Below are 27,566 nucleotides of genomic sequence, written 5' to 3'. Positions count from 1 at the left end.
GCTAAAAAAGAGTAAGATAATAAAATGATGCCGAATAAAAGTCTTGAAACACAGTGCTCATAGCCTGGGGTGGGAATGCTCTGTTTCCATAGTGTGTTTTCATTCAGTTAATGATGCCTCTTTGGGGGATGGTATGTGACAATGATCACTCTTTCCCAGAGGGGGCTGGATCACATCTCCCCCAGGGACTTAGTGCTGCTGCTGGCTGGGTTTTCTGGGAAACTGAGAGGTCACTATGGCTGTTGCATCCTTGGAGCTTTCTATCTGGGCAGAAAATTTATTTCATAGAATAATAGAATGGTTTGGGTTGAAAGAGACCTTAAAGGTCATGTAGTTCCAACCTTTCTGCCAGGGCATGGACACCTTCCACTAGATTGGGAAAAGCAAAAGCAAAATCCAAACATATTGAAGTTGATTGAAATAGCTCACTTTTTTTTTTTTTTTTTTTTTTTTTTTTTTTTAGGGAGAGTACAGTTCTTCTGACACAACTGGATTTTTTCAACACAAAATTTGGACAAGAACCACTTAATGTCACCCCAACAGGTCAGACAAGAACGTAGGGTTCTGCCATGAAAATCTGTGTTCATCAAAAGTGCTCAGTTAGGTGATTACAGTTGCACCAATGCTGTAAAGATTTTAAAATAGTTGAAAAACTACAGACGGCAATAAAAAAAAAGTCACAGATGATGAAAGCGTGTTGTCCATCAAGCAATCTCACAAGTGACTTCCATCTAACTCAGTGCAAAAATTAACAGCAAAACAAGTGAAAAAAGTAATAAAGGGAATATATAACTAGGAAATCTAATATTTCTTTTTAAAGGGATAAATAAAATGCAAAGTGTGGTTATAGTCTGAAGAGTACAAAACATGATAGCCTTATTTTATTCATTATATATCTTGTTATTACACTAAAATAAAAAAGAATAGTATTAGCTCTTGTAAATTCAACAGAAGAACAAGGGTGGGCTGAGAGAATCAGCTGATTGCACTTTGCCTGTTCATCAACATCCACCACCACCTTCTTCCACACTGGGATGCAATGATTCAGCAGTCAGAAAGTGATGATTTTTGGATTTGACACCAGCTGAGCAACACGGGGAAAAAACAAATTCTCGTCTTTCAGTCTTGGAACCACTGTGTTTGCCAGGGAACTGGAGTGGAAGCTCATTTCCAGCTACTTTTCTGATTATAACCACACTTCCAAGCGCTACAGGGACGTGCTCCTACTCTACAAGAAAGGGAGAGGTTTGAGGCGCCGTGAAGACAGAGGTTCCTCATGCTAGCAACATCTCAAAAGCAGCTTTCAACAAGAAAAACTAAAACATACCAGGCAGCATTCAGAGAAGGATTTTTTAGGAGGCCGTGCAGGAGGGGGTGGTCCCTGATCCCACTCCCAGAAGGCCATTGAGTTCTGACGAAGCAAAAGCTCCTCCGATGGCTAAGAGGAGGCAGATGCCCCAATGGCAGAACAGCCAGAAAGAAAGAGGAGACAAAGCAAAAGAAGCATGCATATGATCCACAGCCAAAAAAAGAAAAACGTAAATACATGACAAAGTATTGAAAAGGCTCTGCTGAGATACACACGAGGCACTGTTTAAAATATACTTGCAAAGCCACATTAGCAAAAATAGCAACAAATATGTAAAAGTGCTGTTTTGCTGTGTTTCCACTGAAACATCATTTGAAGCTATGGTTGAAGAGTCCACTCATCTGCTCAGGTTCTTTCAGAGGGCAAACTCCAACACTGGTCAACATTATTCAGCAAGATTTACCACAAAACAGCATGAGTATTTTATTTTTGCTAGTGACATACAAAAGAAGCACATGGACATCAATGGAAAAATGTGGCAGAAAATATTTAACGAAGGACAAGGAACTGAAAAGATGGGAAAGAAATGCATGTACGTGACTGACATTTATAAGATGCATGGGAGTTTCCAAGCTTTAGGCATAAAAAGGCCCCAAAGTCTCAACCTTTCAAATAGGCTTACTCATGTCAGGAACCTATGCAAGAGAAAGAAAAAAAATTCCTTTAAAAGAAAGGGAAGAACCCTGCCTCATTCGCTTCTACAGCACTGACATTTATTCAAGGACTTGACTTTTCCAGAGACCTGGCTAGAGCTCAGCAGCTGCTCTCAGGAAGGCACCAGGGCTCTGCTGCCTGCATGCAGCAACACGACCAGGGTCTAAAACAGCAAATAAGCCATTTTTTCTGATGACAATGGGGCTGTCTTTTTCCTAAATAATAAAAGCACTTTATTTACATTGCGTACTTTGAAGTTGTACAACATATACAAGCATCTGTGACAAGCGAAGCGGCATCTAAGTGGCTACAGAGACCCAAACAAATATCACAGTAGCCACAAAACTGCCCTAAGCAATAAGCACATTGTTTGTCCAAACCTCCACCTCCTGGATCACAGCTTGTGCTGCCCACAGATGATGCCACCTACCTCCCTCAAATCGTTGTCCAAGCCGATGTGCTCCGAGTGCTGCCGCAGGCGGTCCTTCCTCCGCTGTGTGGTGGTGCTGCGGCTGGCCCAGCGGCTGGGAAATCAGAGAGAGAGAAGACACACATGAGCAAGAAAAAAAAAAAAATCAGGAGGGAAAACATGGGTCAGGAGCCAAGGGACACCCGATGGGGCTGCAGCAAGAGAAGGAAAAGCCCAAACTTGGACCATGCAGTAAACACGGGTGCAAAGTGGCACCTGACCTCCCCATGGGAAGCCATCTGGCAGGCAACAGGCCACTGTGCACCCAAATGACAAATACCCTGATGGAAACGTGCCCACTGCCTGCCATGGTCTCCAGTGACAGCTCCTGGCACCCAAAACACAGGTCATGCAGCACCACTGATGCCACCACCAGGTAAACTGTTGTACTTAATTACCCAACACCACTGTTGCATTTCATGAAGTTTGATAAAAACAGTGTCTGTAGAAACAAACAAAATTACAATGATGTATTTTGAGCAGCAACTTCTATGATTTCCCTCTTTTGTGAGAAGTGCTACTTCTCCTTTCTGCACTTTCAGGAACTATTTGAGAGAAATTTCTCATTGCAATAGTAACTACTGTGATATTGGGGGCATTTATGTCTAAAGGTTATAAACAACATTGATGTTCCTGGGATTAATCATGTTGCTATCTTCACCTTCTGTTTTTTTGCATCAGGTTTCTAAATACCAAAAAAAAGGCCTCGTTATTTTCCACATGTTCATATACGTCCAGTTGAATTTTTCCTCATCCGAAGCTGTTGCCTGAAAGCAGCCACCCGGTAACCAGGTTTGAAACCGGGCAACTTTGAAGCTCTCAAGTGTCCAAACTCCTTTATGCCAAATCCTTGAAAACAAAAAATGCTCAACTGGTGCAGAGAAAATGAAGTTAATGCAATATTTATAAAAGAAAGCTGAAATAACACTGTATAAAGCAACCAATCAAGTATTAAAAATAAGCAACTTAATGCACATAAAGGCTATGTCTTCAGAATGTCACTTGATTACTGTAATTGTGTTTATTAAGCTTAAAATTATCTTTCAAACACGGTTGAAAAAAAGCCTTTAAGTGTATAGCCTTTCAGTCAATTCATGAAGTCACCTGCCTCTCTCCTGCACTCAGAAGATAAAAGAGTGAAACTAAGGTGAAAGAGAACACAAATCCTGTTCAGAGCAGTGCTCCAGCTCTGGTGCCTGGTGGGATGTATGAAAAAGGCTCTACCTACAGGAGGAAACTGCCTGGAAGAATTTGAGGGGATAACCTCAATCTGGAAGAAAAAAAATAAAAATTAATAAATAATTTTTAAAAAAGTACTAAAAAGAAAACAAAACCCACATTTGCCAACCTTAGCACTTGACTCAAAGGGACCCTTCAAAAGCCATTTCCATCCTGGCCCCTCTACTCCAGATTGAAGTGTCCATGCTGGGCACCATGGCAGAACAACTGCTCTGAGGTGGCTTTTTCTATAGGAACTGTGATCAACAGGCAGAACCCCTCGGGATTTGGGTTCTCTACTTTGATAGATCTATACAGAGGGAACCTGGAGATGCCCACATCAAAGACAGAAGCGTGTGCTTGGTGAGCCTCTCCACATTGGTGGTATTGGTGAGAACAGCAGTCTCCAGATCCCAAACCCATTAATTTCTGTATGCACCCCAAACAAGAGCATACACAAATAAGATCTGAGATCTGAACTGTTTGGGCAAGGAGTTTCAGCTGGTGACATAGGCAGATACATGCCAGGGGGAGAAAACTCTTGCACAGAGCTGGACTTGGGCTCTGACGTGTCTGGCAGACCATTTGGGATGTGTAGGGAGAGGAGCCTGACCCAAGAGAAGTACACAGATGTGACCCCTGATAAACAAACCCTCCTGTTTCCAGAGAGAAGGACTTTGCATACATGTACCTAACTAACTGTCTCCACCAATTCCTCTGGTGGGTCAACTGAAGACTGAATTTTGGCTAACTGCACCAAAAAAAGGGGAGAAAAAAGTCATAGGAACTATAGTTTTTATAGTCAAATTGAAGTCCTGTCCTACCTCCCAAATAACATCAAGAAAACAAGTACAAAGGAAGAAATCTGGGTCTGCATGTAATTATGGTTCTTCACCTCAGCATCCCATACAACAAGGAATTTATTTTTAAAGCAATGTAGCCTCAAGTCTCTGGTAACTAAATGAAACAGCCCAATAGGTGTCTGCACAGTAAATGCTGATACCTTCTCAAAGGAATACATTACTGACATAAGTGTCTCTGCACCTCTGCAGAAGTCTTAAAAATAAACAGCCCCTGAGTTTATTAAGTCACAATTTTTAATTTTTTTTTCAGAAGCAATAGCCAAAACCTTATTAGATGACAGAAAGGGGAGAAATAAAATCCTACATTTTAATAATCTCAACAAGTAGAAATGTAGCACAAAGCCCCACACCTTTGAACAGAAGATAGCAGACATAAAAGTGACTTTAGCTACCTGGCTCTGGAGACCTTCCATTTATTGCAAGCCAGTACCATGTTTATGTTTCACATGACAGAACGCCAATAACACATTGGAAAATTAAGCTATAGATCAAACATTACCCATATAATATTTTTCTGCTCCAATTTATATGGTAGTTTCTGAACTGTAGACAGAGCTTGGATCCCTCTCCATCTGCATTTCTGCAGTTACTGGAAGACAAAAGAATTGCTAGAACTGTCCTTTGAGGGAACACGTCTCATCAAAGGTGAAAGCAGAATGAAAGCTACAGAATAATTACAGCTACTACACCATCATTAAAGAATCTTCAGTTCATTCCAGTGCTGTACTTCATCTGGGAGAAGGTACAGACTATTCTGCAGATTATTAATCAGAACCATTTGAACATTTTAAGTATACAAATGTAAAGATCATTGAGTGTTAATGAAAAAAATGACTGCTGCTCATTAGCTGGAGCAATTACACATGCAGTGAGCTGCACGTTCCTTCTTCCCCAACCTCTAAGCTGAGGAAGAGGAGCTGTTGAGACACTGAGTGAGGTCTGTGCGTTGAGATGCTGCTCTGAATCTCTCCAGGAGATTTTGTGAAGATCTAACAGCAGATAAGCAGGATTAAGCAGCTAAATCTTTTAAAGCCTTTTCTTTACTGGGCCACATAGAATTTTCCCAAAACAATGTTTCAATATTATAATAACCATTCCCACTCCTCTTACAAGCAGCAACTGCATTTTAAATTATTCTTCCTCTCCTTTTGATCACTCAGAGTGATTTTAAGGGGGATAACAACCCATCCCAGCAGCCACACCACCTTCCCTGGGCTGTCAAAATCCCATCCGGGTGCTTCTCCTGGCATTGCCATCAGCTACTGCTGTATTCACACCTCAGCCAAAGCAGTGAGCAAAGCTGTAATCCCACCAGCAAATACCTGCTTGTCAGCCCTTAGTCTTGGGCTTTTCAGCTGAATCACTACCACCCGTGTCCTTACAGAGCAAGTACCTGAGGAGACCAAGCCCTCCTGGAGGGATGAGCCTGGCACCTGGGAGTGCACAGCACTGCAGTGCTGCTGCTCAGCATGGATGCTGCCCAAGTATTTCCTGACCCACAAAATGCCCTCTCCCCTTTATTTTTTGCTGGTAGAGCCATGAGCATGGACTACAGGCATGCTTCATTTATTCCTCACAGCGGAGGCATTGCTACAAGCACCAAGTCTCTGGGGATTAAGCAGATGCAGCTCAGGCACAGTGTTGTGGGGAGCCCAGGGACAAACTGCCTACATGGAGAAGTGAGAAAAGGCTTGTTTCAATATGTCTGCCTGTATCTAACTCCCATGTTCACAGATGAGTGCTCCTCACCTTCAGGGACTGCGAGAAAGCAGGGATATTTCAGAGGAGGGATCAGGGAAGACTGTGCTCTGTTCAATATAGAGAAATGAAATGAAGGCATCTCATGATAAGATCCTTGTAGCACGAAAACAGTGAATTTCAGTCAGTGTTGTTTAATATCAAATGAGACACGACAAACATAGGAATAGGTTTGCAGAGGCTGGAGGAAACGTAACAGTGATAACTTGCAAAAGAAGACACTTAACCTGTGATGCTTAATTTCTATAACAAAAGTGGTAAGGTAGTCAGCATCAAAGCTGTCAGAAACAATCCAGCAAAGCAGCAGCATCACACCAGGGACTGGCCACGTTGTATTGCAACCATGTGTACATCTCTCTCTCTCTTCCCCTTTTCCCCACCCTGCTTTATAAAGCTCCATGGAGAAATGAAGAAATTATGTCTACCCAAACCAGACATGAGTTTAATAGGCACGATATATACTGCAACACATGAACATGCTGCCAGAGAACTTCATTCACAGATGGATTTAAACAATATTGCCATCACCATGAAAGTCACTATCGTAATTTACAATCTATTTACAGTGTTAAAAGAGAAGGAAGTAGAGAAATGCACTTGTCTATAGGACGGAACCTAAATCTCCTCACATAAACCATCTCATGAGGCAGACTGCTACTTAGGTCTGCAAATCATGACAATACCCTTTCTACCTATATATGCCCATCAAAGAGTTATCTATGTTTCTGTATCCACAAATTACCACATACCTGTACTAAAACCTCCACCAAATCCCCCTAAAGCATGCATGCAGCCTCCACACATTAAACACACTGCTTGGGTTCAGATGCAGTTTGTGTGGGGCAGCACAGAGATTCCAAATCAAATACATGTCAGACCAAACAAAAGGAATGTCAAAATGGAGTTCACCCAATGGAGTTCACGGGGCTGACAGGGGAGGGGATCCACTCTATGAATCTGCTTCACGAACACTGCTCTGTGGTAAGGAGAATGAAAGCTCAGAGAGAGACTTATGCACCTTTCCCAGCTCTGATGTAGGGTGGAATAGGAAAGCTTTGAAACTGCTCATCGGGTGGACAAAAATGAGCAAAATGCCTTAAAGAGAGTGGTCTTGGACTGACAGGCTGCCTCATCAGTTTACATGAAAAGAAGTGATTTAAAAGGGTGGCACCCACAACTGCCATCCTCTGCAAGGAACAGCGGCAGCGAACCGGTAGCATCACCTCTGGAGCTCCGAGGAACCACTGTCCTAAGTGGTATTTAATTTGCAAAGTCCCTTGAGACAGTAGCACTGTTCAGGGGAGAGCAAATGGAACAGAGGATGCAAGGATTCGATGTGGTTTTCCCTGAGAACTTTAATTCTGTAGAGCTGTGTTAAAATGATATATTAACTCAGAGAAGTTAGTTGCACTTTCCCCACCTTGCACAAGTTGAGCAGAGGATCAGCAGTTCAGGAGACTTGCCCATCAGGTTCCAAGTCACCACAGCACATATTTCCTATCTCAGAAACCACTTTTAAGCATAGATTGTCAGTCATACCTTATTCTCGAAAATGCATGTATTTAAATACAAGTGGTTTGTGTTTTCATTGCACCTGTCAGTGGTTTGCTGTATTAGGTTACCTTTTGTGTAGTAACTGCATCTTTCAGATTTTCATATGTAAAAGGTGAGCTTTTACTACTCACAAAGTTTAAATAACATCAGAGCTGTGTGTGGATGGCTCGTTGCTGACTCATTTCATGCTCATTTAGATGCACTGCAGAGATGCTATGCTATATTACTTGAAAATGCAATTGTCTGGCTTGATTAAAAAAAAAAAAAGCTTAATTGAAAATAGACAGCCTTGAAATGGTACCCAGCAGATAGGGAGGTAATAAAAGACCACATAATATGTACCACTCAGTAAAAAAAAGACCATCTCTCATACAAAAACTAGTTCAGTTAAAACCAGAACAAATTCTGTCATCATATAGAGATTCATCGACTCCTTTGCATTATATATATATATAGTATTTTATTAAAAAATATTAACTGATGTTAAATGTTAGTAACAAGCAAACAGCACTCCTATTTAAAAATGGGGAGAACCAGAGCACCAGGCGGCCCTGGACAGTTCCCCTGGAGGAGGGGGCTGATGGTGGAGGCCACAGGACAGTGTTCACACAAGCTGTGCCATAAACTGGAGCACAAAAACGAACCGACTTCATACACTCCTAGTGCACGATTTTCACAAATAAATACTGACACACACAGTGGTGAGATCAGCAAAATACAGATCAGGAACAAATGCCTGGAGAGAGCAAAGAATTTTGAAATCTGCTTCATGGGCAAGAGCAACTCATCACTCAGCTAAAGCCTGAGGTTAGGGGACCAAGTATAGCAGGATTTGTGCTTGAAGACTCAGGCTGTGCCCTCCTTTGGGGATTGCTGCAAGTCAGGCAGGACACAGAGGGCAGACAAAGCTGGAATATAAGGGAGAGGACTCAGGAGAAAGAAATGGCCAGGGCAGGAAGAGGAAACAGGCTGGTCAGGGAAGTAAGCAAGGAAGAAAGCAGGGTTCAGATAATGAAGAGGGGGGGAAAAAAGGGCTAAACAGAAAGGAAAGCAAAAAAGGGTAGTTTAAGCTATTTTGTAAATGTGTAACAAAGCAAAACCTTCATTTGAAAACCAAAAACTATAAGAAAAAAATCAGTTCAGTTGTTCTTTGCAGGCATTCACTTCAAATCACCAGAATGCAAATATATTCCCATGCTTTGTGCACAATCAATGTTTTCCTCTGCAATATTTAATCTCATTTATCAAGCTTCTTAGTACAAATTAAGTTACAAGGTAATCAATTAGATTGAAAACACAGCTTGTTTCATTGTTTTAATTTTGCACTGTAAGCATATTCCCCCTAATTTAACAATTAGCTAATCAAAAACCATGAAGTGTTTATGTAGCTTGGCTTTTTGTCATTCAAATTCCACTCCTGGATCATTGCAAATGCATCAGTCAGTGGAGCTCCAGCTACAATTTTAAAAGCCTGGCAGAAAATGCACGCAGAAAGGGAAGAAGGGAACATGTAGAAACCACAGTGTGGTGCTGAGGTTTGAGAAAGGAAATGAGGACTCCGGAAACCACGGCTCTTTTCCAGAATAATAGACAAATTGCCTAAGGGACTGCAGCCTGTTTTCTCCTGGGATGCTTTCTAGGAGGACTTCTGCAGAAGCCACTGCTTTACAAGGTTAGAGCAGCATGATGGGGGATGCTTTTGTACCCAGAGGAAGCTGCAGCTGCTCTCTGCAGATTCAGAAGGTCTTCCCATGATGTGGGAGATGTATCAAAGGCAATGAGAGCAGAGGGAGTCCCTCAAGTGGGACACCGCCTGATGGGAAAGAGAACAGAACTGGGTGAGGTGGTTTTGGTTTGTGCTTTTTGTTCAGTTGCTGTTAGCTGGGATGAATTGCTCTTTTCTTTACAGAAAAGTAATATTCCTTTAATTTACAGAAAAAATTTGGATACAACAGTTAACATCTTTCGTTAAGTTTAGATCTGCATATTCTGCAGTTATCCATGTTCTGTGGTCTTGATCAAAAAGATGATTAGGGAAACTAATCATATACTTGGGACCCCATTCTCCAGTTTTATGGAGGTTTTTTTAGAGGGCTGGGGTGGAGAGTTTTGTTTGTTTGGGGTTTTTAGTGGTTTTGATTATTGGTTTGTTGCTTTGGGTTTTTTTTTAATTATTTGCTTACTTTTAAACTTTTCATTTCTTTTCAGTAAACTGAAGTTTGGAGTTTTTTTTCACTGAAGTTCTTGTTTAGCTGAGCAAGTCAACATTTCCACACAACACCACAGGGGAAGACGTGAATATCAGCCCTAAATGACACTGAGCAGGTACCTGCACCCTAACAGCTGGTAAGAATAGGAGCAAGTGTAAGAAGAGATGCTCTCCTGATCCAGAAATGACCAAGCAGGTGAGAGAAACCAGCAAGAGCCTGATGCTGGCTGGGGCCAGAGAGCACAGGTTCATCCCCCTGTCCAGTCCTTTAAAGGACACCTGTAAAGGGGAAGCAGAAGGAGGTAGCTGAGTGACAGAAGTGAGGCAAAGTGTGCTGCTAAGCACGGCCGTGGGCTGACAGATGAAACATCAGTGGACTTCCTTTGATTGACAGACTTCAGTGTTTTAACACTTACACATCCTAATGTGATCAACCCTCCAATATGAAAACTGACCACTTACTCTGATTCTCTCTTTTTCATCATTTATCCATGCAGGAAGCTTCCCTTTTTAAGCCCTCATTGTTTAGATAGGTTCAGGATCCCCATGCCTAATGTTATCCCTAAGGAACCTTTAAAGGCCTGCCTTCTGCTCCCATGGAGTTCTTACTCTCAGTTCCACCATCCCTGTCAGGTTTGTACTGAAACAAACCTTAATCCCAGTCTGGCCACGGCTCAGGTTCAAATACACCAGGTTCAAATTGTGATCTTAGCAGTGGCAGGTTTACCGTTGTACTCAATGATCTTCAGGGCCTTTTCCAACCTAAATATTCTATAATCCTAAATAATCCTATGTGCCTGTCGACCCCACCTCTGTGCCCAAGCCCTGCCCTCCAAGCCCCCAACAAGCAAGTGCCAGACACCTCTTCTCCCAAACACAATTTCTCCCCGCCTAGGCAACACAGTTTTCTGGGATCAAATACAGGATCTAGAACTGAAACTAAAAGTGTTTGTTGTTTGCATTTTATCTGTGATTTTGAAGTAACATATTATACATATAACAGCCCAGCAACTGACAGAGGTATCTTTAGTGCTCTGCCTGGTTACAGGAACATTATGAGCTCTACTCAGTCTATCAGCCCAGACAGGGAAGCAATAAATACCTGATTGCTGGCCACTGAGGTGAGCTTTTCAGCAAAACAGCTTTGAATTGGTTTATTTGCTACTGTTTAGCAACAACTGACTGAAACACGGGAATGGATTTTTTTCCCCCCTCCAAATATACTTCCTTACAATATTCAGGACAAAATTTGCTATACTAAACTGAAGCTGTCTGCAAAAAGAATTCTCATCTACATAGCAATATCCTTTGCATTAACTTTATAATATAAACACACAATAGCTACATCTGAAGCGTCTGGGAATGTAACTGAAATGTTCTCTTACCCCACACCCACACGCAAAGGTCCAGTCCTATAAGCAAATAAAACGTATCTCCAAGAATTATACACTGGGAAATTCAAATTAATGGAAGACTATACTTCAATTGATTTCGTGGTCAAAAGACTCATGCTGTATTTGCAGGGAGCATGAAAAAGCTATCTGTTTTATGCATGGGTGTAAATTCAACAGAATTACACATCTGAAATGGGAGAGAGCGTCCTCTCAACTGCTCACATGAAAACCAGGAAGCACAAAGATATAAACAGATGGTCTTGAGATTTTCCAATTACAAACCTTTTTGGCAATATACAACTGGAGGACTTCCAAACATTTGTCACTTTGACATCGCTTTGCAATAAGTAATGGGATTTTTGTACTTACAAATTCTGAAACATGCTGCAATCTAAATCAAAATTATCACTCAAGGAGTTAGAGCCACATTTTAGAGTAGGTACCAATCTAACAGAAGCATCTCAAAAGACATAAGGAAAACTATTTTTAATTTGATGCTTATTCATAGATAAGATGCTGTAACAGAGCCAGAAGATATAACAACTTCAAGCAGGCAGGGCACACTCACACTGTTGCTGACACTGTAAAACTGAAACCCACCATAAGGATAAGAGGCAGACTGCTAAATACAGCATCCCACAAGATGAAGAAATCCTCCATTCCTCAAGGGACCATTACCCATAAACTTTTGTCTCCATTTGCAGGATGACTGCAAACAAAGGAACTTTGAAACATGTGTACCTCCTTTTCTCCTTTTTTTTTAATTTCTGTTAAACAATTGCAATTCTTTAAATATCAAATCCTTAAGAGTATCATTTGCAAATCTTATTCCTAGCAGGTTATTAAAAAGGGATTAGATAGCACTGGGGTGCACAAAAGGTGTGTAAATAGAAATGAGTGGGAACCTCATACAGCAGCTCAGAGCAGCTTGTGTGCATGCACACATCTCAAACAAGAACTTGCTTTAACATTTGGACAATTGTAACTTTTGAGGCTCTTGGATTTATCTGTGCTCTCACATTTTGACTCATCACAGAAACTGGAAGTGAGAGCTTGAGTGAATAATTTAATGAATTTGTGACCACTGGTACACAAATATTTCATTTTTGAAGAGGGAGAAACCCCCTTGGGGGGGGTGTTTGAAGGAAGAAAGATTAAAAAAACTCCCAGCACTTACTTTGTATTATAACCGTACAAATATAAAGTGTATCAGTATTCCAGGTTGTTATTTTACATTAGGTACATTACCTATGTACTGGCATGCTCAATTACACAGCTATAGGTACCCCTACCTTCATATCAAAGGACACCACAGAACCTTATCGGACTCAAAAGAGAAACCCAGGTACAGAATCACATCCTTTCTACCTTCACCAAGTTATTCTTCCAGGGTATTCCAATGAGGAAACTAAAAGAGGCTACAAAAATCTCTGGGTCATGTCATAACAGTTAAAGAAAAGAGAGGAACAGAGAGGGCATTAATTTCATTCTGCATGATGGTGTGGAGGTTTCAATGCCAAGATTTCTTTCAGAATCTGAATTTTGGCTTGGGTTTCAAAATTATCCTATTCAGTGCAAACCAGCAAAGAAATTACTTTTAAATTCAGAAGAGCAATGGTAAAGCTAAAAACATATATGAGAAGACAGAGTACTTACCACTTAACAGAAAACAGTTCTGAGGAATCTCTCCCAAACCAGAGCCGACGCTTCCTAACATAACCCAAACTATGGTTATAACTTCAAAAATCATAGCCCATACAAACCAGAAATGGAAAGAGTTGCTGGTTTCAATAAACTGGAAATATGCCATCCAAAATTAAGACTTCCGTTCAAATGTGAATCTTCTGTACAAGAAATGTGCTTTTAAACACAGAAAACAAAACCCGTGCTTACTTGTTATTGGTGGGTCCCGTTGCCAAGACATCCGACTGCAACTTTGGGAAAAATCCTTGCTCGTACTTCCCTTGGCCGATCTTCATGTCGAGTAAGTGCGGGTGGATTGCTGTGTGGTCGATCTTCATCAGCCTCTGCTCGATGGACTGGGCTGCAAGTTACAGTCACAGGTGAACAACCGCACTCGAGAACCACCTGAGGGCACGTGCTGCCACAACAGGAGGGGTCATGCTCACGTCCCTGAAAACCCACTAAAACAGTTAAACAGTGACTTCAGGCACGGAAATCTGTCGCTTACAGAAGTGAGGAGACACTTGGGTTTTTTTAATTTTGCTTTTAGTTTCTTTACCCAACACAACTAGCGCTGGCACAAGCAAGTTAAGCTATTAAGCAAGCAGGTATTCACAGGAGCCTCTGGGATGCATCACGAATTGGCAAGCAGAGTGCAATCTTTCCCTGCAATTCCTTGCTTGGTTTCAAGGCTCCTTCAGCAGAACTGGGACCTCTGAGGCCAGCTGCAACTCTCTGTGGGACCGGGCACCTCGCTTTGCCCAGACACATCTCCCTGGGCAGATGCATGGCGAGGGGAAACTCGAGTTTTGCAAACATCTGGCACCTACAATGATCCTCCTCCTGAAATCAGATATGCCATTACTGGGTGACAGGCCATCAAAAAACCATAGCCAACTGTAGCAGGGCCTGAGCAGCATCAACAAGATGAACAGATGCTTGGAAACAGAGGAGGCTACGGAAAGAGGACTCCTTGGGAATCCTGGCTCTGCTGAGACTAATGCTCAGTTGTTTGCTTCAAGGAAATGAGGGTTTCAATCTCAAATCTTAAGCAGGATGAAAATAAAACCTGTCACCCTCTCAACACTGAGTCAGATGAACTTGTGAAGGATTGGGGTGTATGAGGGAATTAAACATTTAATTAGCAACTTTAATATTCAACTCTTTATAGCCACCCATTAATAGGCAGGCCTGTTCTTTCAGCTTATCACAACTACTGAATAAATATGCAAAATGTGGAAGCTAAACCCCTTTTCCATTTTTCAAGAACAACATAGAACTCATTTCCTAGTTTATAAAACTGTGATGGGAAAGAAACTGTCATAAGATTTACACATATTATCAGTAGAAACTTGGCAGGGTTTTTTCCCCCTTTAAAAAAAATAAAAATCACTTTGTATGGTTCCATTTTGGAGAAAAGGAGTGGGTAGAGTGAGGTCAGAGGGTTTGAAGGGTTCTGAAAGTAGTAGGTTAAACAAACAGGTGCTGGATCAGTGCTGGGGTGACATATATTGTGAATGGTAAATATGAAGGAAAGTTGGTATTACTATCAGCTTGCTGCTTTTCACAAGACAGAAAATGAGGTTCTGGTGCCACAATATCTGCCAAAACTAGACGCTGAATAGATAGTTGACCTGCAAATTAGAATTGGGTTTAGACAGAAAAAGTTAAGCACACAGAGATTTCTATTTCTGCCATGTTTATAACATGTAAAACCATTCTGAAGGAGTTAAACAAAAGAACCCCATGAGAAATGTGTTTGCCTCAGTTTATTAATATATATCCCAACAAATTTAAGAATATAATTTCCCTGTATTACTTGGAAATGAAATAAATACTTGTACATGTATTGAGTAAGTAACTCCAGTATAATTTGAAAATGCGTCCTGTGAATGTAATGGAAAATAATCCAAGCCTTCAGTACACAGTGTATTGTTCATTAACAGTGAACTCTACTGCTGGAGGTACTAAATATGCCACACAGGATTACATCCCCAGCATCCCCCGCTGCTCTAAACAAATGGCATAAGGCAAAACAAGGTCTTTTTATGGGAAGGGGCAGACAAGGCCAGTGGAGCAGACACTGGGGCTCGACTCCTTGGCGTGGCTGGCACTGGTCCCACCACCACGGCAAAGGAAAGCTCTCCTGGCAGTAGAACAGGAGCTGCCTGAAATGAGAAACCCTGAGCCCAGTGCCATGGTTTGGGTTGTGTTTATTAATGGCACCAGCCCAGGAGAGCTCAAAGGGAAGGTAAAGGCTCACGCTGTTTCTAGTGTTTAAAAGCATGCTGAAGTTTTTGCTTAGGGGAGATAAGGGCACTGCTGAGCCCTCCTCAGGTAGCTCTAGAGCTTCTTCATTGACTGCAACGCTCAAGTGACTGAGGACCTATATTTCTTCGTGGCTGACATTGTACTTTTGAATATTTTACTATCCCGTCTGGACGTACCTGCTTCCTTCAAAGTGCTGCATTTCTGATAGTTGGATGTCCTCAGTGCAGGGGCCCTCACATTATACAGCTTAATTTTCTCAATTCGGGAGTCAAAAACTCGTAGGAAAGGGTCCTTCTCTTCCCACTGGGAGATTATCTTATTATCTATGAAGGTTGCAAACATCTGTGTTTCGATGAAGTGTGAAAGGAATGGGAGGTAAGGCTCAGGTTGGTCCGAAAGGAAGGAAGCCTGAAATACAGAACAGCTCATTAGTGCCATGTTCTCACCCAGCACTGACATGACGAGTCATCCTGCAGTAGCAAATCGATCCAGCAGCCAGCAGGAAGGCTTGGGCAAGGCTTTCCCACCATAAAAACACCTCTCAAATAGGTTCTGACTCCATCTACAAAGGGGGTTTGGTTCACAGGCCACCTCTTTGGTCACAACAGTGAGAAATAAGCAGTCAGGGAGGCTTCCAGACAGCTGGAGCAAAGGGGAAATGGAGTTACTGAAGGAGTGCTCACACTGCCAGCTTTTGCAAAGCAACCTAGCAGCTATCACTCACGGGAACAAGCCCTGGGCAACACATGCCAGACCACCACCATGTGTGTCCACTTCAGACCTCTGGTCTGGGCATTCCAGCTTGGGATCATATCCCATATTAAGGTGTCATACGTATCAAGGGATGCACAAGTGCTTTTCAGCTAATGCTCTTTTGTGATACTACACAGGGCAATTAATCATGAATTTCCAATTAGAACTGACTGTGTGCCTAAATCTCTAACTGAGCTTTGAAAACCCTAAAATTAACAGCCCATTTTATTGTGGAAGCACTAGCAGAGATTGCCTAAATTACCTCCGTCTTTTGGATGCTGCACTGTTTAATGCCTGAATACAAACAAACCGATAAAAGGCAGGGCAGCAGGTTTTTAACAAAAACTGACTCAGATCAGTATATAGCCTGTTCCTCATTGCTTATCCTTCTAACATTCTCCTTAGAGAAGGACTTGTATCTGAAAAAGCTGATGGCTAAGAGCACTATCTACTCCTAAGAAAGAGCTTCCCAACATTTCTCATTCCTTTGGCTAGCCTGCTGTCTCTATTTCTCCATTTCTAATCTCAGCTTCCTTTTCACTCTTGTGTACACACTGCAATGGAATCAGAACAGTACTCTTGTGCCACACCAAAGTGATGACCTTCAGAACAACATTACCCATTACCAACAACCTCTACTGTGAGTTTAGGCATCATGAAAGGCTGGATTTGGGTTTTGTCTCATGTGTGCACCTCTCCTCTCAGCAAACAAAGAAAAGAAAGACAGACAGAAAAAATAGTCACTTTCCATTGCTACCCTTCCACCAAAGCCAGAGGAGCAGCCCCATAAGCAGGCAGAAGCTTGCCAGCTTGGTTTGTGCCAGCTGGGACAGCTCTGACCAGCTCCACGGATGTGCACCGATGTGCTTTGGCAGGTGATGTGGGCCTGTGTAATGAGAATGGACAAATCTCCCGGCGAGGCAGAGGAAGAACGGCAGATTAAAGAGTGCCCAGGCCGTGTATACATAACACAGCTATGCTCCCTCCCCCTCAAAAGCACTTTTAGGTGGAAAAAGGAATACATGGCTATCTTTACTTTGTCAAAGTTTTGCATTTGTTCCCTGTTTGTCAGCCACGACTCCATGTCGGGGGCAGCCTGGATGACAAAAGCCTCGTAGTCTGCGAACATCTGCGTGAAGCGGTTGGCAAAAACCTCGCGAAGCTGCACGTTCAGTTTGTAGTCCCTCAGCTCCAGCTCCTCGCATGACAACTTGCCATCCTTCTCCTTCTCTGTGAGGGGAGTTGTGATTTTTTCCATCGTCACGCCCGTTCTTTTGGCGAGGGCCTGCAGGCGGGCGATCGTCTCGTTGCCCTTCAGCAGCTCATACATGTTGAGGGCGTTGCTGGGGATGTTCCCGTTCTTCTTGTCGTTCACCAAGTCGCTAAGAACCAAGTTCTTGAGTTTGGTGGCGCTGTCACTGCAGTGCAGGTTGCCCTCCGGGGGGATCCCAAACTGCAGGAGGACCTCGGAGATTTCCTGGATAAACTCCAGCTTGTTGGGGAACTGGGGGAATTCCTCTGGCAGTTCAATGAAATGGTTATCGATGTCCACAAAGCACAAGTTTGCCTGAAATACAAAGAAAAGTTTCAAAATGGACACTTGAACTGGCTCCTCTGTGATGCAGCCTTATTTTCCCAGGTTGCTTCGAGACAGAAGGGTAAGTGCTAACACATGGAGCAGACTTTAGCTGTGTTGTCTAGCCTGTGAGCTCAGGGCCAACTGGATGACAATGCCTTAATGAATAAATTAAGTCTCCTGCCCTCTCCTGTAACATCACGGCTTACAGATCCCAAACTTTGCACTACAAAGATTTGATAAGCCCTCCCAGACCAGCCAAGGACACAGCAGCAAGCAGGGTAAAATAAAATTCTCAGCCCCTGTAAATACCCTCTGTGTGAATTACTGCACCTCACGGGCCCATTTATTTTACCACGACCCAACTGCAAGAAGCCTCTGTACCTATGCTACCAAGGAACGAGATGTTCAGTGAGAAAGATGACATTGCTAGGAGCAAACTACAAAAGAGGGTCCCATGTAAATCCTTTGGGATCATGTCTGAGTACAGCATGTCCACTGGAAATAGTGCCCTATTTCCCCATTCTCTTGACCTCCTGTTTCCATGGAGGCTTTTAATCTTGGCAATTCCTCTGCCTGAGATTTAAAGAGAGTGCTTTTAGCTTTGCTATGAATGGAGATGGATCTCAGCCCGTAAGATTAAAGTTAAGTGAAGACATTAATCTAGCAGAGCAGATACTTTTACTAGGAAAATGTCAATGGAGGGATGGAAGAACCCCATATAAAAATTAATTACATTGCAAATGCACCCTCAGGAATAATAGCAGAATGAAAAACAGTAATTGATCTTCTGAATTGAGGCTTACATCTGAAATTCGCTGTCTGAGTGCACTGTGCTCCGTAAAATCTTAAACCAGGTCAGATTCCCAAGCTGCCGAGCATTGACAGGTTTCGCCCTGGCATAAAGCTGCAGAATGGGAGATGCAGAAACCCACAGGGCAGCAGCAGCAGGTCTTTGTTAGCTTGATTTGACCACTAGCACAGCTCCTCCGCCTTCTCCAAGGCACTTTGACTGTTCTTTACTTCTTACCAAACACTGTAGACTAATCTTCAGATTATGTGAACAGAAAGGACTTATTTTCCTCCTTTTCTGAAAACGTTAATTTTCAGCAGGACAATACATTCCACAGCAAACATGTTTATAATACATCGGATATTTTAGGGACATGTTTGACATTAATCACCTTTCACATAGATATTTTAAAGGGTATTAGGATTCATTTGGTAAAGCAGAAGTGTCCCTTCAGCTCATTTTTTTCATATTAAATTCAGTCTGTACAAAGAAAAGCATTTCTTCTTACAAAATGATTTACTTTATTTAACTATGCAGCTATTAAAGAGTTGTGGTATGCATCAGTACGGTTCTTTAGCTCAGGGACTGCCTTCTTATCTATCAATATTTCATTTCAAAGGCTTTTTAATTTCAGCTCTGCATATCATTTACAAAATTTGAAAAATGAGATTTGGATTCAGAAAACCCCGGGGGAATTGGTCTCACTTCTCTCTTCAAAAACATCTGATGATTAAAGTTAATGCAGAGAGATTAGTAACCTTAAGACAGCACGATGGCCAGTTGTTAGAATTTTTATCTCTAACAAACAAATGGTTTATATTTAGAGCAAGAGCTTGAAAAGCTAGCCCCTGGCCTGAACAATAAAGCAGTGCTAAAGCGAAAAGCACTTCACCACTGCTCGCATGCTGAAGGATTTTTTGGTTTTTTATGGTCTACAGGAATTTGAGATTAAGATCTTGTCTGTTCAATATGCCTTCTTTCTTTCCCTCTCCCAGAGTTACTGGACCTGTAGTGTTCATAAATGCTGATTTTTTTCACTCATTTGTTAAACATCAGGGGCGGGGGGCAGATTCTACCCTGCTATTGCTCTTCTCTCCCTGGTGATACTTAATTTGTTATTCCAGCGATACTTCAAGCCTGTCACATTAAAACTTTAATTTAAGGAAAATGACAGCTTAATCTGCTAACTAAAAGCATGTGACTAATAATTTTTAAAATCACAGCAATTATATAATATTAGCATGCTTTTACTGAGGAGCGTAGCTAGATACCAGCTCCATTTCCTCATCAATGCAAACTCCATGTGCTTTGGTCATTGTATCCATGAGGTAAAACCTGATTTGCAGTTACATGCCACTGAGGCTAAGACTCAGTCACCTCCATGTAATACTTAAAACAGACCTTTATAAAAGAACATATTTTCCTTACCCTGTGTGTATCCCCTCCACTTCCACATACAAACTCCCTCTCTAGCATATTCTCCTTGGCTGCTGCTTCCAACCTGCCTTCCCAGTAAGAGCACATATTTGCAAGCCTTAGGAACTCTTCTCCCAGGAGAGGTCTCTGCACATAGCTGAGCTCAGTTCTGCCACTGTCACACTGCCATATGAACAGTTATTTTTGGGGTTCCCACTGATTTTAAGAAGAAACCCAAGTCAAAAAGCATGGCTTGCTCTGCTTCCAGTCACCATCTGGAATGCAGACAGGTTAGCCATCTCCCAAAGACTTTGCTGTATGACCAGATTAGAATGTGAACCAGTTTTCACCATCTTGGTCAAATTTCGAGGAGAAAAATCTCTATTTTACTCACTACCATAACCTAGGATTTTAACACCTAGATGAGGAAGATGGCCTCTCCTTCCTTTTTTTTTCTCTCTAAGTGGTTCACAGGCACAGTATCAATGCAAATCTGGCTTGTTTGAGGCCAGGGTGCTGGTCTAGTAATAGACCTCAACCCAGCCACGAACACATGGGCTCACAAAGGATGGGATGAGGCTGGCAGGACAGGGCACGCTTCGCAGCAGCAGCAGGGGAACAAGTTTACACCATCTAGCAACTGCACCTGAGATCCAGATCCATAAAGATCATCCCCGAATGAAATACTCTTTAGCCCTCTGTCAATAGGACTGTGACACTGACAGAGTAACAGAACCTGGTGGAGCGTGTGATGCAGGGAAAGCAGAGAAACTTTCAGCATCACAGCAAAAAGCAGAAGTCAAGACAATTAGTGGTACTCATTAAATTCAGAATTGGACCAGGAAGGGCTGCAGAGAGTCTCCCTACTATCTCAATACTGCTGACAAAAAGTCGCCACAATGCCAGAGAGGCCTCCTAACACCAGGCATAGCATTTTCCAGCAGGAATTCACACATATTAATAATGCATTTCAGGATAGCAACCCCAAAGACAGAGACTGACCTCCTGAGGCAGCTCCAGCTTGGAGCGGTCAGTTCCCTCCTTAGACTGCAGCCCCATCAGGTAGGGAACAGGAGCATCCAGAAAATGCAGGAGAGAGGCAGGAAGGATGGGGACGTACACATGCTGCCACTGAAACGGGAACAGCAGCGTTGTGATTCCCTCTGCCACCGTCATCAGACGCTGATAATCTAGACAGGGGGAGAGAGAGACAGATACTGAATTATATCCCCATGTTTTGCTTTTGAAATGTGTTTGGCAAGGACATCAGTGACAAAACAAGACAGAAACCATGTTTATATGGTAAGATGTTCTTTTGAAAATAAGACAGTACTTACAAACCTTAAACTTAAAAACCTTAGACATTATTTAATTTGTCAAAGCTCATTACTCCCGGAAAAACTGCTGAGCATAGATATTCATATCTTATCTAGATCTTTTCTGTCACTACATTAATTTATTAAAAAGATACCAAAAGTTCTTTCTATAGTACAGGATAACAATACCCTAATTCTATAAAAGGCATGTATTTTTACAAGGGAAAAGGAGGAAAAAGAAACAGACTTCAAAGAAACATTGTGGTTTCTTGCTTGCTCCTGCCTGCCCGCTTCTGCTCCACTTGCTACTACTTCTAAGGCTGAGTGCACTTCCCAGAAGACTTGCCTTGGTCACATACCAGCAGAAGTTTACAATCCCTAAGTATTTAAAAGTACTGCTTTCAAGTAAAATCCAAACAGAAGCCTAATATAAATTTAGTCCTCAAAAATATTCTGTGCAGATAGTATATTTATATTGCATTACTTTTCCAAATTTGTATTTAATCCACTAGTTCATTGCTTTGCAATGTTTTGATTCAAGTAAACACACCACGCATTATTTTTTAAATCAAAATTTATTTTGATCCAGCTGAGCTGCCAAAATATTTCAGAATTTTGGTAAGAGCAAATTATTTCTCAAATATCCAGCTGGCATGATGGAATACCACAACCTATTTATTAATATAAATATGGGAATACATTGAGAACAATATTTAAAAATATATAAATCACACGTTGGTATAAAAGATATCACCCTTACAGCAAATCTCAAACTGCAGACAATCCATCTGGAAACAGGTAAAGACCCCTGGGTCTTGTAAGCTGATGGTGAATGTGAAGCCAGATGACCAGATGTTTGCTTCTACCTCATCTTACAGCAGCTTCTGAACTAATAAAAACTCCCCTAAATTTCGCAGAACACGAAAGTACTTAACCCCAAATTCCTTAGGAATCTTAGCTGATCATGAAGAAGCAGTGCATCTCATTTAAGGGTAGTGGTTAAAGACAGGAACACCGAAGTGCAAGGCTGTGACTTGCGCAGAGAAGAGGGGGAGTCAGTTCTGATTCCCACTCTAGGCCTCTGCCACTTGTGAAAGCTGTTCTTCACTATTTGCAAAAAGAGTTGTTCCCCTCAGCTTCAGTGCATGGGTATGTCATCAATAACCACCAAGAGTGGTAAAAGGGATGTGTCCTCCATGGCTGTATCCAAAACCAAGTCTCATCAGTGCCAGGTGAGTCTCACAAGCTTTGGCTTGAGCATCCAAAAGACTTTCTCTCTCACCAAGGCCAGACAATGATCCTTGGTAACACTTGGACTGCTGCCCATCTCTCCTGATCCCTCTGCCCCGCTCCAGAAAATTAAAGATACATGTAAGAACACTCTGGTTTGGAGTCAGGTAAGAAGGCTTTTTTCCTATAGCCCCATTGACTGCTTTTGCCTGGAGAGAAACCCAGCCTGGCCCTTCCCGTTTCCTGAACAAGCAAGCCAGACACCCTGGAAAACATCAACAACAGCAAAAGCGCTGTCATCTGACACTGCTCAGCTATTAGGAGGTCACTGGGAAGATACACTTGAATAAATATGCAAATTAGAACAACAAATTGCATAACCCATTCTCCTTGCTAGCACTTCTCTGTGGAAAACCAGCCTCGATCTGCAGAAGGTCAGTCAGCAGGGCAAAAACATTTTTCATCTTGTCTTACCAACAGCTATTCACTCAGTCTTCAAAATTAATTCATGCATGCAAGTCAGTCTCAAGGTTACACCTCAAAATCACTCCCAGCTACAGATCAGCCATTTATGAATCCCTCTCCGTGCTGCAATGGTCTATAATTACACATTTCCATTCGCTGTCTTGTTGAGGAGCACGTATACAAACCCAACTTAAAGTACCTACTGGTGAAGCTTGGGAGTCTCATAACATTTCATAACTCTGTAAGCTTTAAAGGTTAAAAAAAAATCAAATACAGAAAGTAGCATGTCTTCATATGCATGAGAATTTCAAAGTCCTTTCTGATCTACATAGCCACATGAAGTAACAGGTTTTGACAGCAAAGGTGCAAGTATCTTTTAGAATAAGGGCATTCAACTCAGGAAATGCATGCTCACTTTTCTCTGGTGCTACTGATAACCTTTAACATGGTCATTAGCACTCGCTTTGTAACCACTTTCTTTGAGGAAATCTGTTTAAAAAAAAAAAAAAACAAAACAAACAGCCAAAAAACAACTAGTGATGACCAAATTATCAGGCTAATTGTTACCATCTAGCAATGCTTGTCAGTGATTAGCACAGGTAATCAGTTCAGTTTTGACTGAAGTTCCCAGGTTCCTCCAGAAACATAATATAAAAAAATCTGGAAATGGTTCTTTTGATATCTGGTCAAAGAAGTCATAAGCTCTAGCTACTTTTTATGTTCTTTCAAGCCTATAGAAGGTTAGACACCTATCCTGTAAGGCCTGAAGTGGTTTTTTTGATGGAGAGGTCTTGTACCAATCATCATTTGTGAGAAGCTTACATGGTTACAGAGGAAAACCTGGAAACAAGGGATTACTCAATTTTCTCAAACCAGAGACAGAAAAAGGGGAGGCAGAACAGGGAAAAAACCCCAAACAAACAACCAAACAAAAAACCCAAGGGAAATGGAAGTGAATGGAAAAAACAGGGTTTGGGTAGACTCTGTGTGCTTGTGTAAAGGGAGGGAGTGTTTCCAGATTCTATCCCACATCACTACTACACTTTGATAACAATCTCCAACTTCACGACAAGTTTTACCAGTTATTTTATGAATTACAGGTAGGAAACCTACTCTCTGATCCTACTCCAACCCATTCACCTCTCATCAAGAAACATCCAGAAAAAGATACAAAAAGTAAAAAGACTGTGATAAAGTAAAAGATACAAAAAGTAAAAAGACTAGGTGATATCCATAGAAGCTCACAAAATCAGAGTGATGAACGGCTCAAAAACCAGGCAGTTTCCTGAGATCTGTAAAACAAATCCTTTCCTCTTCTTGGGGCTCACCCACCTCATGAGGTGCACAGCACACTGGTGCAGTGAAAGGCCCTGCCATGCCAACAAGGAAGGTTACTGCCTGACTGCTTTAAATGCATGAGCTGAAAGTCACAGCCCACGGTGATGGCCCACAGCAGCAGCTGCTGCCACCAGAGCAAAGATCTGACCCATACAAAATCATCTCTGGGTACAGAAATTAATAGTGGACAGTTGAGACCTAAGCCCAGGGCAGTGTCTGCCCTTCTCTTTGTTGTGCAGCCCAGGACAGTGGAGAAAGGACCCAAAAGATCCTGAGGCTTGCCAAGTGTCCCAAACAGCAGATGTGTTTTTCTAAAGCATGCAGATGGGCTTTGAGCCTTAAATTTCTCCTGCCCTGGATCTCCTTTCCATCTAATTGCTCCATCTCTCTTACATGCATCACATACACTACATTGTCAGTGATTGTCCCCCTGTCCTCAGCACTGGTGAGGCCACACCTCAAGTGCTGTGTTCAGTTTTGTCCTCTCAATACAGAAAGGACACTGAGGTGCTGGAGCGTGTCCAGAGAAGGGCAATAAAGCTGGTGAAGGGTCTGGAACACAAGTCCTATGAAGAGCAGATGAAGAAACTGGGGTTTTTTAGCCCTGAGAAAATGAGGCTCAAGGGAGACTTTCTCACTCTCTACAACTACCTGAAATGAGAGTGTGGCAAGGTGGGAGGTTGGTCTATTCTCCCAAGTAATAAGCAATAGGACAAGAGGAAATGGCCTAAAGTTGTGCCTATGGAGATTTAGATTAGATATTAGGAAAAATTTCTTCACTGAAAGGGTTGCCAAGCAGGGAAGGGGTTGAGTCACCGTCCCTGGAGGCACCTAAAAGACATGTAAATGTGGCAATTAGAGATATGATTTAGTGGTGGACTTGGCAGTGTTAGGTTTATGGTTGGACTTAATGATCTTAAAGGTCTTTTCCAATCAAAATTATTCTATGATTCTTCATGTTCAGAGTTAAATCTCTAATTTGTTCACAGAACACTTTCCAACAGAAACTGCTCAAGGAGGATAATCCCAGGGCAAAGTGGTCCCTGGGGCTTCTATTGCAACTGCTGCCTCCTAACAGCCACTTAAGCTGGATTTGGCGCAGCGTTGTCTCTCACACTTAACCTTCTCCCTGAGTGAAGAACAGGGCAAACCAGTCAAGTTAAAAGAGCCTGGATCAAACTGCCTTTTCTGGCATCATCTGTTGGGGGCCCTCAGCCAAGTCCCTGTATCTCAATTCCCTGTGCAGGACATGTAACTGCAGCAGGGACCTGCTCCGCCGCAGGCTGCCAGTTCTGCACGAGCACCACACTCCAACCATGCTTTACAAAGGTCTGGTAACATTCATATCTCTCATAAAATACAATGTAGTGCTTAAAATGCAAATCCTGAGACATTCCTGTATAATTACGAATCGCTGTTTTCTGCTGGAGATGGAAATGGTTTCAACGTTTGAACATCAATTCCCTATAAATGTTTTTCTGAAAGAGGACAAAAATTGACAATTATTTGTCTTGATGTTGATTCTCCACAACACAATAACAGGAAAATAACCAATCAGCATAGTATTACAACAGATACTGTGCATAAAGAAATATCTATCTCAAAGAGCTTAAAGTTCAAACAGAGGCAGTGACTGAGAAAACAAAACAAAATAATCTTCCTTGCATTTTACAGGCTCTATAGAAGCTCTGAGACGTTAAACAATTCACAAAGCTCAACATAAAAATTACTTTTCCTGCTACAAAGGAGTCTGATATTTCAAAATCCTTCCAATGCTGCAGCAAAGCAGAACCAAGATCCTTCTAAAGGGAAAAGGGACATCAGTGTTATCCCTGCCAAATAACTAAGATCTCATTCAGGTGCTACTTCCAAAACAGGTTCAAATCTCCGGTCATAATCAAACACAAGAGAATTTCACCTGTGACCTTCCCAGCAAATGCCCAACCACAGGAATTTTGTATATAGGGCATGTGTAAGAGCACACATGCTCATTCAAACCAGAAACGGCATTCCTGCTGTGATCAGTATACGTTCCAGTTTCAACACCCCCCTCCTTCCCAATGAAAGAACAACTTGGCAGTGTTCCAACTCTCTGTTCCTGTAACCTACCAAAGGTATGGCAGGAAGCCTACCACAGAGCTGGAGTCACAGCCTGGATCCTCTAAATCCAGTCCGATGCTTTAAAAATAGACTGTGCTTCTTTCCTTTCCTTTTAAAGTCCCGCTTTACATACAGTTTAAAAGCACTTGGAAGTATTGGAGATGATGAGTTAGCTGGACACCAGTTCCTTCCCTCTACTGTTTTTTGAACGTGCATGAAATATAACTGCAGCTTTGCAAACCTATGTATTTAATTATGTATCCTGGAAGATGGTAATCAGAATATGTTCTCAAAGAGTACCTTATCAAAATGCACAAAACAATTCTAAGCAATACTTTTAAATAAAACAAAGCAACAACAGAGAGAAAAAATCATCAATGAACCTTAATGAATAAAAGCTAATTCTTCAGAGTGAAACACCTGTTCAGGCTTTAAAAAACTCTTGTGACCTATAGTTTTTCAACATGCTACCCCTTCAGTTAAAGTATTATAAAGAATTGCTGTTCAACTGCTTTTTTTTTGGTAACAAGATATGAATTAGATGAGCCAGGAAAAACTGGAAAATAAAAATGAGTATTTTGCTTTGAGCTCTGAGCATGAGTCAGGAACAGCACATAACTGCTATGAGACCTGTCTTGGGGCTTGGTACCTTCAGATCTCTGATGTTTATATATAGCCTACTGCAGATGAAAAACAAAATCTGAAATTCATATCTGAGACAAAAATTGTTTATGAAAGCAAAGGTTTTCAAATCAGATCTCGGCAGCTTCACAAAAGCAGCACATATAAGTGCTGCAGACATCAAAGCACCCTGGAAGCTTCCACCTTTCATCTGCTTTGTATACTGGCAGCTGCGATGAGTGGCAAGCCAGTCCAGGTGATTTTCAAGAGATGTTCAGATAAAAAGCACAGAAATGGTTTAGGAAATGTTTATTCACTATACAAATCACCTTGTAGCAGTGCTGCATTCAGGGAACTTGGGCAGGTGCAGTGACATGGGGTTGTAACCAGCAGTCTGTCCTGGGGAAGCGCCCCATGGCACCTCAGTGCCCTTCATCCCCAGTGGAAGAGTGGATTTACCAGCGAGTGACACAGCACATGAGTTACTTGATAAAAGCAGAGTGGCATTTTATGCAA

At 42.0% G+C, this 27,566-nt stretch overlaps 1 protein-coding gene across 5 annotated transcripts in view; it reads right to left on the bottom strand.

Annotated features, from left to right (window-relative positions):
- Window positions 1-27,566, bottom strand: part of DENND5B (DENN domain containing 5B) — a 113,655-nt gene that overhangs the window by 22,410 nt on the left and 63,679 nt on the right. For all 5 annotated transcript variants that reach the window (XM_027680620.1, XM_027680621.1, XM_027680622.1 and 2 more), the window contains 5 exons: window positions 20,983-21,170; window positions 17,232-17,762; window positions 15,619-15,850; window positions 13,382-13,532; window positions 2,454-2,547 (listed from right to left, as the gene is read on the bottom strand). In XM_027680620.1, coding sequence (XP_027536421.1) covers window positions 2,454-2,547; window positions 13,382-13,532; window positions 15,619-15,850; window positions 17,232-17,762; window positions 20,983-21,170 — 1,196 coding nt within the window. The remainder of the gene's footprint in view (window positions 1-2,453; window positions 2,548-13,381; window positions 13,533-15,618; window positions 15,851-17,231; window positions 17,763-20,982; window positions 21,171-27,566) is intronic.

The sequence above is a fragment of the Neopelma chrysocephalum genome, unplaced genomic scaffold (assembly GCF_003984885.1).
Source record: "Neopelma chrysocephalum unplaced genomic scaffold, ASM398488v2 Primary Assembly neopelma1_59, whole genome shotgun sequence".
Taxonomy (NCBI): Eukaryota; Metazoa; Chordata; class Aves; order Passeriformes; family Pipridae; genus Neopelma; species Neopelma chrysocephalum.
This window is presented reverse-complemented; position numbering and strand designations above follow the sequence as displayed.